The following is a 12,885-nucleotide window of genomic DNA, read 5'->3' as shown; positions in this document are numbered from 1 at the left end:
AAATAGGGAATTTTGCTTTATTTCTTGGGATTTTTAAGTCATTTTAAAAAGTATACTTAAATAACAACTAAATGAACTTTAAATGCAGCTGAGCACTGAATAACTTCTCAGTAGGGGAAACAAGGTCACTAGATTTACAAACAGAGGTATCTACTAGCTACTGTAAAAAGTTTTCTTTGTTACGCGTTGTGCTGCCCTCTGCAACGGATTGTATTAACATATCGGAATACCGGAGTCGAAATTGCATAAGTAGTGACATCTATTAAAGAAAAGCCAAACGACGAAAACAAAGATGACCACCGGTCGCTGAATTACAAGTGGACGTGGATCTTATTTGTGGAAGGGCGAAAAGGGCGGTGACTATGAGACGCCTTCATTATAGGCATCCTTCTCTATCGCACGGATTTCTATGACTTACTTTATCGCTCTCACGTAACGGCCGATGAACCATGGGGACTTTCCGAACCTGTATAGAGATACAATTTATTACTAATAACCTAGGATTAATATATCTGATTTTAGGATCATCTTATAAAGAACGTAGTTACAGCCCACGAAACCTTACAAGCCCTTACGGAGGCGATGAACTGCGCCGGTTACTGGCAGAGGACCCTCGACGAAATTGTAAACAAAACAGGTACACTGACCGATTTAGGGGAAGTAGTGAAAGAAAAGGAATCATCGGAAGAGTCTTCAGAGGGTGAAGGGGGAGTTGGTAAGTTACATTACTTCCGTCAAAACTGTAAATGATGAAAATTTTATTTCAGACGCTTACATAGAGGAGTTGCCGGCTAGAGCCGAGGACGAAGACGACGGAGACTCAGTCTACGAAATAGAGGAAGTAACTGGTTGATACTCAGCCAGAAGAAAGTGAAAAGCCGCCTTCGAAATTTAATCATCCCGGGCCTTATAGAAAATTCTAAATAATGGCATGTATTGTTATAACAGTAAGAAAAATATTTTTTTTAAAACATCGTTTATTATTATTTATGTTCTTGAGTCATTTTTCTGATAATATGTAGGGTGTAATTATAAGTGGGGGTAAGTTTTTAAGGATAATAGTTCGTGTTCACCAGGATACAGATCTGAAATTATTTATTTTCAAACCTAATCGCACTTAAACTTTTGTCAACACTTTGGCTAAATACATCTCTGTCCTTATTTACAAAAATACAAATTGAGACCAACAAATTAGATAACTGAATTGTTATATTACAACTGTGACGTTTTGCCAGCAGATGGCTACACTAAATAATTTTGTAGGTTATGCTTTTTATTTTTAATTTTAAATGATAAGAAAGGTTACCTTTGACCTCAGTTATTTTAAACCAATTATGAATAGGAGAACTTATAATTAAATTAGACAATAGTGATATAAAACTGCTTCTACACATTTATCCAAAATGATCGTGGAAGATATAATCTATCTCTCCCTGTTGTTTTTTTCAATGGGCTTTGGTGTCTATTACAGAACTATCGAAAATCCCGATCTAAAGAAAAAAGTAGGAGCGCTTATCGGATTCGTGATAGTTTTTATAGTATCCGGTTTTCATTGTCTGCATGTCGCGGTTAGTACGTTAATAAATGCTTGTATAATACTGTACACAGATAAACGGTAAGTCCAACGAATTACTTTATGACTTTCATTAATAATTTGCTGTAGTTCGTATTAATTATTAATTAATATGTTTCAGGAAATGCCACATCTACAGTTTTATATTTTCATTCCTATATTTATTCTTCTTTCGAGCAACGATATACTTTGGAATACCGTACCCACCGTCTCACACAAATCTAGTGCAAATGATGGTGACGTTGAAAATAATCGGTTTGGCTTTCGAAGTTAACACTTCTTATTACTCGAAAAAGAAGAGAGACAAAGGGAGTAAGACTGAGGAGGAAAAGTTGCAGGACGAATTGTGCGACATCGATGTGCAGTTTTTAGACGTGTTTTGCTACGTCTACAACTACTGTGGAGTTTTAACAGGTACTTTGTAGATTAGATAAGAGTAGTTGGACGAGTGTTTGGATATTTTGAATGCAAATTTAATCTGTGATAACTAAGCGTCATAAAATGATAAAATTCCTCTTGACTTTAACTATACTTATAAAGTTCTTTTTTTTTTTCAAACAAATTTTTTTTCTTATTTTGTTTTGGCTAATTCATTCTGAATACCGTTGTATATATTTATTTCAGGTCCCTATTTTCGGTACAGAACTTTCCTAGACCATCTGCACAAGCCGTACCACAAATACGATGATTATAAAATAGAAATTTTTAAGAAATTATATTTAATTCCTATTCTAGGCGCGATCCACGTATTTACAAACTATTACTGGCCGATATCGGTAACAAAAAAGTTATAAGGTGTTCGTCCTCTAAATTTTTACACAATTTCTTTCTTTCTAGTACCTCAACACTGATGAATTTTATACGAGAGCGTTCCTATATAGATATTGGTACATCTGGCCCGCTTTTATAATATTCCGAAGTCGTATATATTTAGGACTCATTTTAACCGAAATGGTTTGCACGATGGGAGGTCTAGGGGTGTATCCAGCTTTTTCCAAACCTAAATCGGGGCATGGTCCTACGGAGAATTTAAAACAATTGAAAGAACTGTAAGTTATACAATTCTCCTCAAATAATTTCGTTATAATAATTGTATTTTAGTGCCGAACCCGATGACTTCAAAAACCTCGAGTACAGCTACGAAACCATCCACTGCTTGAACGTTTACGAATCCGACTTTGCCCCGACCATGAGGGAAGCCATGAAGCATTGGAACATAACTGTGCAGTACTGGTTGGCCACCTACATTTACAAGAGGTGTCCGTTTAAGAAGTTCCGCACGGGAGTTACTATGTTTTTGTCGGCGCTGTGGCACGGAATGTACACCGGGTATTACCTGTGTATAGCAACGGTGCCCCTGGCACTCGTATACGAGGATGTTTGGGTGAAACTGCTGCTGAAAGACACTACGGGACTGGTAAGTCGATTTTTTAACTTCAAACAATTGTGTCTCATTTTCAGTGCCAAAACAGTAACCTCTAGGGTCATAAATAAATCAAACCTTAATTTTGACTACTTCTTAAACTGATAAAATAATTTTGTGTATTCCCTACATGGAAAATTTAATGTGCCGTTCATTTTTATAGTGTCAGTGCTTGTCATAAGCATATAAGTAGGAAAGACGTGTTATTATTTTCACATTTTACTGATTTCAATAAGTGTTGTTAAAAATAGAATCGCGTACGGGTGTCAGTGGCAAAATTGTTAATCAGGATAGTCGTTAACGATCGAATTTAACAGAATATGTATTTTGTGGTGAACAATGTGTATCGGGGAATTCAAGCACAAAATGTATATATGTCGGCGAATGATGGCGTGAGAAGTGCAGTTTAACAAAAATGCCTGTCAGAAGTGTTTATCATGCAAAAAAAGAATCCACAGAAAAATTCAACAAAGAAAATTCAAATTGCAATAGCAACAACAAAATTGAAAAAGTATGCTAATGAAAAGATGAAATTGTAGTATGACGAAGAGAGACTTTAAAAAAAAATAAGTGTCATACATCAAAAATTTAAAATTTGTTGTCTTGACAATACATGGATAAATGAAAGACAAGATTTTCTACTGGACCAAAGGTACTCTCTGGGAAAGGACAGTGATTAATAATTGCACATATTGGAAGCGAATGCTGATTTTTGGATAACGGTTTACATGTGTTTGAGTAACGACGAACAGATTACCATGAAGATATAAACAGTATTGGAAAAATGGTTCGCATCTATTTTTCCTCACATCGAACCTGGTGCAGTGACTGCCGTAGATAATGAGTCTTACCATTGTTGACAAATAGAAATATTGCCAACATCTTCCACGTGGACAAAAAAAATCATGGACTGGAAATCACAGAAAATATATTGAATAATTGGCAACTACAAAGCTAAATACATGAAATATTAGTGGATGAAATGGCTAAAACTCGTAGTGTTACACTTCTTTAATTATTGCCACTACTGTTTTAGCACTGTAGTTTACAGTGATCCACAATTTTTTTTCACTCAAGTTTAACCGAGACTACACTCAAATTTTCTTTTACGTGATGAATGTGATGTAAGTAGTGGCCACTTACAAACATATTTCTTTCAAAATAATTAAACTTTTTCATTATCTGTCACATACAACAGAATATTGCACATACTGAACTTAAAAGTTAGATTATGTAATAAAAATACCCAGTACGTCAGCTGTAAGAGTCAATTTATTTCATGCTTTCGACTTTCACGCTAATAGAAACCCCAGTCTAATAGAATCGTTTCACAAACACGAAATTTTAGCGGCATGAATCAGTATAACTTTTTTTAACACATTTATTAATTTGATAGGCATAGCTCAGACATGTTACGTTTTCTTTAAATGTAGCGGCAGATTTGAATGCCTAAAAGACACAAACATGCACTAAACAATGAAATGCGAGCCTCAATCTACTTTGCTCAAGTTGAATCTCGATTGAGGTATGGTGTTTGTTTCTGGGGTAATTCAACTCTTTCATCCCATGTTTTTATTGCACAGAAACATGTTTTAAGATGTATGTTTGGTGTTTCAAGTACTCATTCTTGTAGAAATATATTTAAACATTATAGAATTCTAACGTTGCCGGTATTCATATTTTTGAAATATGGGTGTACATATTCAAACACAAAAGCAAATTTGTGATAAATAATGAGTATCACAGTGTCAATGCCAGGCAAAAACATAATTTTCGTGTACCATTTGCACGATTAAATTTAACTACTCGTTTTCCAAACTTTGTAAGGCCTAAAATATTTAATTGTTTACCTGTGGAACTAAAAAATATAAACAGTGAGTTTTTATTCAAAACAAAATTAAAACAATATTTAGTAAATAAATGTTTGGATTCCATATTAGAATTCTATCCTTCTATGTATAGTCTTTCCGAAGTCAGTTGAACATGCAAAAAAAAACGCCTGGCAATAAAATTTAATGAGTTTCATAGGCGTCCCTAAAAAAGTTTTCTGCTAAAGGTAAAAAATTATAATAATTTGTATATTGTAATATTAGTAAACAAAATATCCCTCTTATTTTTTCCTTTCGCAATTGTAATATGAATGATCGATAGAAGGTGCCTATAATAAATTAAAATTACCCGAATCACACCAAATTCCGCATTGCTGCACTGCACTGCTGGGCAATTTATCAACCACCTGTCAACTGCTGAGATTTATTGCCCAGTAGCCCAATGCAGCTGTGCTTGTTTTCCTGTGCCCCGCTCGCATTCTTCATCTGGGCGTATACATTTCTATCATCTCTACGTTTAGTTTGACCAGACCTGTATATGGCTAAATAAATATGGGAACAAGTTTTTCAAATATTTCAATTGTTGCCGAGTTGCTGCGTCAGCGACCTAACCTGGTACATACTGTCAATCTCGTACTTCTTCAATTGATATCGGAAAGACTATAATTTATGGTTGTTTGACTATTCCTATACATGTTAGTTCATGTCTAAGAGGAAAATAAATTATTATTATTATTATACCCCACTGGTCCCTTTACGGTGCTGCTTTACCTATGCACCAAAGTGACAAACTTGTAATAATAATAATTATGTTATCGCTNAAAGTTTTCTGCTAAAGGTAAAAAATTATAATAATTTGTATATTGTAATATTAGTAAACAAAATATCCCTCTTATTTTTTCCTTTCGCAATTGTAATATGAATGATCGATAGAAGGTGCCTATAATAAATTAAAATTACCCGAATCACACCAAATTCCGCATTGCTGCACTGCACTGCTGGGCAATTTATCAACCACCTGTCAACTGCTGAGATTTATTGCCCAGTAGCCCAATGCAGCTGTGCTTGTTTTCCTGTGCCCCGCTCACATTCTTCATCTGGGCGTATACATTTCTATCATCTCTACGTTTAGTGCGACCAGACCTGTATATGGCTAAATAAATATGGGAACAAGTTTTTCAAATATTTCAATGCCGAGTTGCTGCGTCAGCGACCGAACCTGGTACATACTGTCAATCTCGTGCTTCTTCAATTGATATCGGAAAGACTATAATTTATGGTTGTTTGACTATTCCTATACATGTTAGTTCATGTCTAAGAGGAAAATAAATTATTATTATACCCCACTGGTCCCTTTAAGGTGCTGCTTTACCTACGCACCAAAGTGACAAACTTGTAATAATAATAATTATGTTATCGCTCTCCTCTCTTTCTATTGCAAAGACTAGCCTAGAAGTGAATGATCTGCGTGGGAGAGGGCACAGCATCTTATTATTCAATTGAAATGTTTGTTAATATATACTCGCAATGAATCATTTTTTTAGGCTCTGAAAGCATCAAAACTGCTCCTGCTCTTCCTAAAAATGCAAATGTTTTCCTACCAAGCCACCGCCTTTGTTCTTTTAGAGGTCTGGAAGATATATAGATACTACAGCAGCGTGTACCACTGCGTTCCGATCCTGTACGTCGGGCTGTATTTCCTCGGCAGGTATCTGTTGAAACAGAAACGATTAAGGGGGAAAAAAGCCGAATTAGATGAGGCAGGAGATAAGGAAGTCAAAACGAAAATTAACTAGAATAATGTCGAACAAAACTTGTTTTCCTTTACTAATCGTTATGGTGGCGTGATTTTTGTAGAACGTAGGATCAAATAAGAGTAGCGCTCAATCAGGCATTAATTAACAAAAAAGAAGGTGAGAAATGTGTATTTTAATAATAATTTATAAACTTGATATAATGATAGCACTACAATAGTCACAATAATTATAAATTTTTTTATTTAGATGAATCAGTATATAAAAATATGTATACAGGGTGTCTTTACTTTAGACTGACAGTCAGGATTATAACGTGTACGATTTTATTCTTGTTTAATTAATTTTTGGCTTTTCTTGATTTTCATTTAAATATCCTATTTTTTTTCTATTAGATTTTTTGTTATCACTGTGCTTCTCCAAGAGAATATTGTAATGTACCGGGCGTTTTAAAAAAATGATGCCATAAATTCTAATTGATCGATTGAGAAAGAAGACAATTTTTTCAGATGGATATGGCCTATTGTCTTTTATTTTTAAAATAGAGTGCCAGATGATTTTTTTAAATAAAATTTTTGTCATTTCCTTTTACAAAATATAGGTCATTGCGTTGAAATTTAGTGCGGATAAGGTTTTGGGGATGCTAAAAACGCCAGTATTATTTGTCAAAATTGGAGTATTTGTATACAATTTTTGCAAGAAAACCTAAACTCAAAAAAGTCATAAAATGTCACTGGTCACTGGGATAGATTGCAACTAACAACTTCTATGAGATAATCGAAAAGTAACAACACCAACATTTTTAGTTTCCTTAAAAACCTACTTATTTCATATTTCGATGCAATACATTGTATTTCACAAAAGTTATAACCAAAAATTGATTAACAAAAAAAAACAAAGGCAATAGATCCAATGACTCATAGCGGAAAAAATTTATTTTGTTTTTTTATTACACCCAGTATATCATTTGTAATTCATTATAATATTATACCACCCCTGCTTCCACACTATGTGGATTTTTTAAGGAACATTCTAGACATATTATAATCCCAAAAACTAAACTTTGTGCTTCCTTAACTTCGGTTTATTTGAACTACCTTCCTAAATCTAAACTTAAGACTGCCATATTTGCGACACCCTGTATATATTAACATTTATGTAATCATACTATAAGGTATTCATTTTGTGTATTGTAAAAATGGCTCTCTTTGTTTGCTGCAACTTTTATCTACAAACTTCTATGAGTTGGATTTAAAAAATCATTTTATAATCATTGAAAAGCCATTTACTTACTATATGTGTACAAATTTTATGAATCTGTCTCCTTAAATAAATTAATAGAGTTATTTTTTTTTACTGTAAAGTTGTGGAAGTCATGTATGAGATTGTTTTAATAAATTACTATTTTGGAGATTCTTTAGGTATATCAGCTTTTTTATCCCTCTTCCAAAATAAGACGGTAATTGTTTAAGTTGATTTTCATCATACTAACTTAGCTAGTGAAATTAGAAACATTTTATAGAACATCTGTTGTTTCTTGTTTGTAATTTTAACGAAAATACAAAAAAAAAAGATAATTAATGAAGCAGATGATGGCCTTTATCTGGTTTACTATATTTTTTGCTTGCAAAATTTTCAGCTTAATTTCGAAATTTGGGGTTTGGAAGACAAAATTGCAAGTGTATACCTGAAATTTTGAGTTGAAACTTAAAATTTCGCGTTTGAAACACAAAATTTCGAGTTGCTGATGGATGCATACATTTTATTTATTTTTTTTACTTACCAAATTTCAAGAAATTTCGAGATTACATTAAAAATATTGAGAACTTAAAATTTTGATTGATTTGAAAAAGAAAATTTCTAATTTAACCGTGACGTTTCGTGAACTTGAAATTTTGATTTTGAAACATAAAGTTTCGAATGCTACCTGAATCTCAAATTTTTGAGTTTTAATTGGATAAAGGTCATACATTTTAAATTTCTTTTTACTTAATTTCCTGAAATTTCGAGGTTACGTTAAAAATGTTTGAATTTAAAACTTTAATTTGAAAAGGAAAATTTTGGGTTTAAATCAGAAATTTTCAGTTGAAATTGGACGTTTGATTTGGAAAGACGAAGTTTTGAGTGTGTTCTCAAACCAAAATTTCGAGTTTCAAGCGAATGAAGGTCATATATTTTTTCTCTGCCTACCTAATTTCGTGAAATTTCGAGATTACATTAAAAATATTTTTTGAGAATTTAAAATTTAAACTGAAAAACGGAAATTTTGCGTTTAAACCTGAAATTTTAAGTTGAAATTTGACATTTTAATTTTGAAAGACAAAGTTTCGAGTGTGATCTCAAACTAAAATTTCGAGTTTCAAGCGAATAAAGGTCACGTATTTTTTCTCTGCCTCCGTAATTTCGTCAAATTTCGAGATTACATTAAAAACGTTGAATTATGAATTTGGAAGAGAAAATTTTGGGTTTAAACCTGAACTTTTGAGTTGCAACTTGAAGTTTAGATTTTAAAATAGAATGTTTCTCGAGTATAGACCCAAACTCATAATTTTGAGTAGGTACATTTTTTTGCTAACTAAATTTCATGGAAACTTGAAATTATAAGGAAACTGTTATGAATTTAAAATTTTGATTTTAAAAAGAAAATTTCGGGTTTAAACCCAAAACTTCGAGTTGGAACTTTTAATTTTGATTTTGAAACTCAAAATTTCGAGTTTGACCTCAATTTCAAAATTTCAAATGGATAAAGCTCATACATTTATTTTTCGTCTATATTTTATGAAACCACGATAAAATTAAAAATTTTGAGTTCAAAATTAAAATGTCTGGTTTAAAATAATTTAAAATTTCATGTTTGTATTTGAAACAACTTCGATTTTCAAACAAGAATTTTTATGTTTCAAACTCCATCAATCAATCAATTTATTGGCAGATGATACGTGTTAAACAACTACTTGCGGACTACATACCCTGTTCAGTGCTGAACTACATCCCTAATATCTGGTAAAAACATTGTCAGTTGGTGGTTGTCAACCACCAGTTTCGAATTTATTAATTCTCATCAGTACGCTATCTGGTGTCTACCAACCAACTTGTCTGTTTGTTTTGAAATATCAAGTTCAAAATAACAAATTTTGGTTTAAACATGAGATATGGCATTAGCTTTAACTTGAAATTTGACTCAAACTCAAAATTGCAAGTTCAAATCTTCTAATTCGAATTTTGGTAAATAAAAAAAGTATACAGAGCTAGTGGGTAATTTTTCACGGAGAAGAACCCATGTTTCCATGTTTGCATGTTTTGCAGAACTACTTAAATCAATAGACTACGGCGTAGACTTTATCTCACTAAATGCCGATATTTGAACAGGCGTAAGTTTTAAAAAATGTGCCTCAAAAACTCAGCTGCCTGTAACTAAGAGTATTTATATCAAAATAATGGAGTTAAAACTGTTTGGTAACCTATAACTTTTTACAAAAATAAAATTATAACCAGACCAGAGCACCAGAGTACATTTACACTTAATCAACAAGTAAATCAAACTATTTTCATACCGTTTGACAGATCGACGAACAAGAAGAGCGAATTCCAAGAATCTATAAATACGAATTGTCATTTTCCCGGCAAGAGCGGTACGTCTATCCGCCACCAGATGTCGCCGGGTCGTCCGGCCCCCAAGGCCAGCGCGTCGATAACTTGTCATCCGCGATACGAGGGGCCACTGCGTACGTAATCGCCAGCGTTTAGCTGCCGTAAAAGAATCGCTGGTTGGGGTTCAAGATTCAAATCGACCAAATACAGTTGTCAACATACTCATCTAGTTGCATTGGTAAGTACCCACATGCAATTGTTCGTGGTTATCTCCACACGTGTCTTTATTTGTAATGCGCAGGACCATTTGTTTGTTGTACAAATAAAAATAGGCACACGCCACTTGATAAACTCAGTCGTTACTCGTTTGGCGGAGATTTTAATAAGGTTTCATAATCCGTTCGGCCGGATCCTGGTTTGCCATGGTTGCGGAGCGTATGGGAGGCGGTATTATTATTAGGTTCGAAGAAAGCCGTTTTTATTTCGTGGCCGCTGTGTTTGGACGGCCTTTTTCGAGGGGAATGCGGACTCTGGGCAAATTTCCGTAGTTTATGGTGCCGTATGATGCCATAAATATCGATTTGTCTTTTTCAGTGATTCTTGAATATTTTGATTTTGTCCGGAGCAGGATTTATCACGGTCACTATTAGGTCCTTTATCAGCTAATAACAATTTTGAATGTGACCTCAAACCATATTTTTGAGTTTAAGTGGATGAAGGTCATACATTTAATTTTTTTTTTGCTTAATTTCGTGAAATTTCGGGATTACATTAAAAATGTGTTGGGATATAAAATTTCAAATTTAAAAAAGAAAATTTTGAGTTTAACCCCGAAATTTTGAGTTGAAATTTGACATTTGACACGAAGTTTCTAGTGTGACCTTTTTTATTTTTCATCAAATTTTCAGATTACTTTAAAAATATTGAGTTTAAATTTGGAGTTTTGAGTTTGAAACAGAAAATTTTATATTTTAAACCTGTACTTTTGAGTTGGAACTCGAAGTTTTGATTTTGAAACACAAAGCTTCGAGTGTAGCCTCAAACTCATAATTTTTAGTATTACATTATTTTTTGCTTACTAAATTTCATGGAATTTCGAAATTAAAAGAAAACTGTTGAGTATGAATTTAAAATTTCAATTTGAAAAAGGAAATTTCGAGTATAAACTCGACACTTCGATTTGGAACTTTTAATTTTGATTTTGAAATACAAAATTTCGGGTTTAACCTCAAATTCAAAGATTCAAATGGACAAATACCCATACATTTATTTGACGTCTACAATATTTTATGAAACTTCATGATTAAATTAAAAATTTTAGGTTTGAATTTGAAACATCTAAAACAGTCGAAAAATACTATTTTATGTACCTATTTTTTATCTTTTGGTTTTAATATGTTAAATGAGAAACAAATAATAAAATGTAAAATGTTATTTTTTATTTGGAGTTTGGAAGCGAAAATTTTGGATTTAAACCTGAACTGACCTTTCGAGTTGAAGTTTTGATTTTGAAACACAAAGTTTTTAGTGTAGCTTCAAACCAAACTCATAATTTTTAGTACATTGTTTTTTGTTTACTAAAATTCATGGAATTTCGAAATTAAAAGAAAACTGTTAAGTATAAACTGAAAATTTCGATTTGAAAAATAAAATTAAAAATTTCGTGTTTGACCTCAAATTCAAAGTTTCAAATGGATAAGCCAATATATTTATTTGATGTCTACAATATTTTATGAATCTTCACTATAAAATTAAAAATTTTGAGTTCGAATTTGAAAAATTTTTAGATAAGTCGATCTATTTTTTATCTTTTGGTTTTAATATGTCAAATGAGGATCAAATAATAAATTATTATGTTTATTTTGTCGATGTAAAGAATTTAGAAGATATTAAATTTAAATATTTGCAGTTTTATAAAAAAAGGATTGTTTTTATTTGGGAGACTTTTATGAAGTCGACAAAAATACATTTCGAAAACTACTATAACATACATACTATATTTGTTATCAAAGCGCTTTCTTTAGTTGCCAAAATCAGAAAAGGTCTAACATTATAAGTATGTAGGTACCTATTTACTTTTTTACTTTTAAGTTTCTGATGGGAAATATGTTTTATACAGGGTGTTAATGATCTATAAATTTTATCGGTGGGATCTAGTAGCAAATCAATAAAACAGTTCTTATAAACATGTGTCCAGAAATGTTTCGCTTTCAAGACAGTGTGTTGAAAGTTAAGATTTAAAAAAATTTCACATTTATTTAAATATCTTTTATAATGTTTGACGTAGATTGATGAACTTGTAGCAATGACTTAACTAATTATGGGCAAAGCATTAGCTGAGTTGGTACACCAGTTTGCCAATCAGTCAGTGGCGGAGGTACTGGGAAACACTGTCACTAAGAACCCTAGATTTTCGACGCCATTAAATATTTTGGAAAGTGGATGTGTATATTTCATTCCAGTTCGTATTTTCAACAACAAAAAAAATATATATATCTTGGATTATTCGAAAAACCAGCCATTTTTGAGTTATTCTCTTTTAAAATTTAAGATAAACCTCGACACAGTTGAATAAATAAAAAATGACGAAAATTATTCGTTGCACAAAAAAATACAGTATTAAGTAGTTGGTAAAAATACAATTTTAGATACAGTAGATACATCAGACATTAAAAAAATCGTTGGTGTAGCACTTTTAATTTTTTGGAAGTTGCC

General features: G+C 32.3%; 2 protein-coding genes across 2 annotated transcripts in view; both read left to right on the top strand.

Moving 5' to 3' along the window:
* The first annotated feature begins 1,300 nt into the window (after window positions 1-1,300).
* On the top strand, window positions 1,301-7,957 carry LOC108903948 (lysophospholipid acyltransferase 7). The gene is made up of 6 exons (XM_018706300.2): window positions 1,301-1,615; window positions 1,695-1,987; window positions 2,198-2,349; window positions 2,411-2,622; window positions 2,675-2,990; window positions 6,370-7,957. Exons 1-6 carry the CDS (start codon window positions 1,404-1,406, stop codon window positions 6,619-6,621), a joined length of 1,437 nt encoding a protein of 478 aa, XP_018561816.1. The 5' UTR covers window positions 1,301-1,403; the 3' UTR covers window positions 6,622-7,957.
* A 2,373-nt stretch (window positions 7,958-10,330) lies between these two features.
* The window catches only part of LOC108903947, a 97,143-nt gene continuing 94,588 nt past the window's right edge, over window positions 10,331-12,885 (top strand). The window contains exon 1 of the mRNA XM_018706299.1: window positions 10,331-10,408. The gene's annotated coding sequence lies outside the window, so the exon portion shown is untranslated. The remainder of the gene's footprint in view (window positions 10,409-12,885) is intronic.

Source organism: Anoplophora glabripennis, unplaced genomic scaffold (assembly GCF_000390285.2).
Source record: "Anoplophora glabripennis isolate ALB-LARVAE unplaced genomic scaffold, Agla_2.0 scaffold111, whole genome shotgun sequence".
NCBI lineage: Eukaryota > Metazoa > Arthropoda > Insecta > Coleoptera > Cerambycidae > Anoplophora > Anoplophora glabripennis.
The sequence above is the reverse complement of the archived record's forward strand: the minus strand, read 5'-3'. Positions and strand labels throughout refer to the sequence as shown.

Bases quoted from the DNA above. Each gene is read 5' to 3' on its own strand.
- LOC108903948 (XM_018706300.2), top strand. From the start codon at position 1,404: ATGATCGTGGAAGATATAATCTATCTCTCCCTGTTGTTTTTTTCAATG. The intron at 2,350-2,410 runs GTAACAAAAAAG...CTTTCTTTCTAG, and splicing joins ACTATTACTGGCCGATATCG to TACCTCAACACTGATGAATT. The intron at 2,991-6,369 runs GTAAGTCGATTT...TCATTTTTTTAG, and splicing joins TGAAAGACACTACGGGACTG to GCTCTGAAAGCATCAAAACT.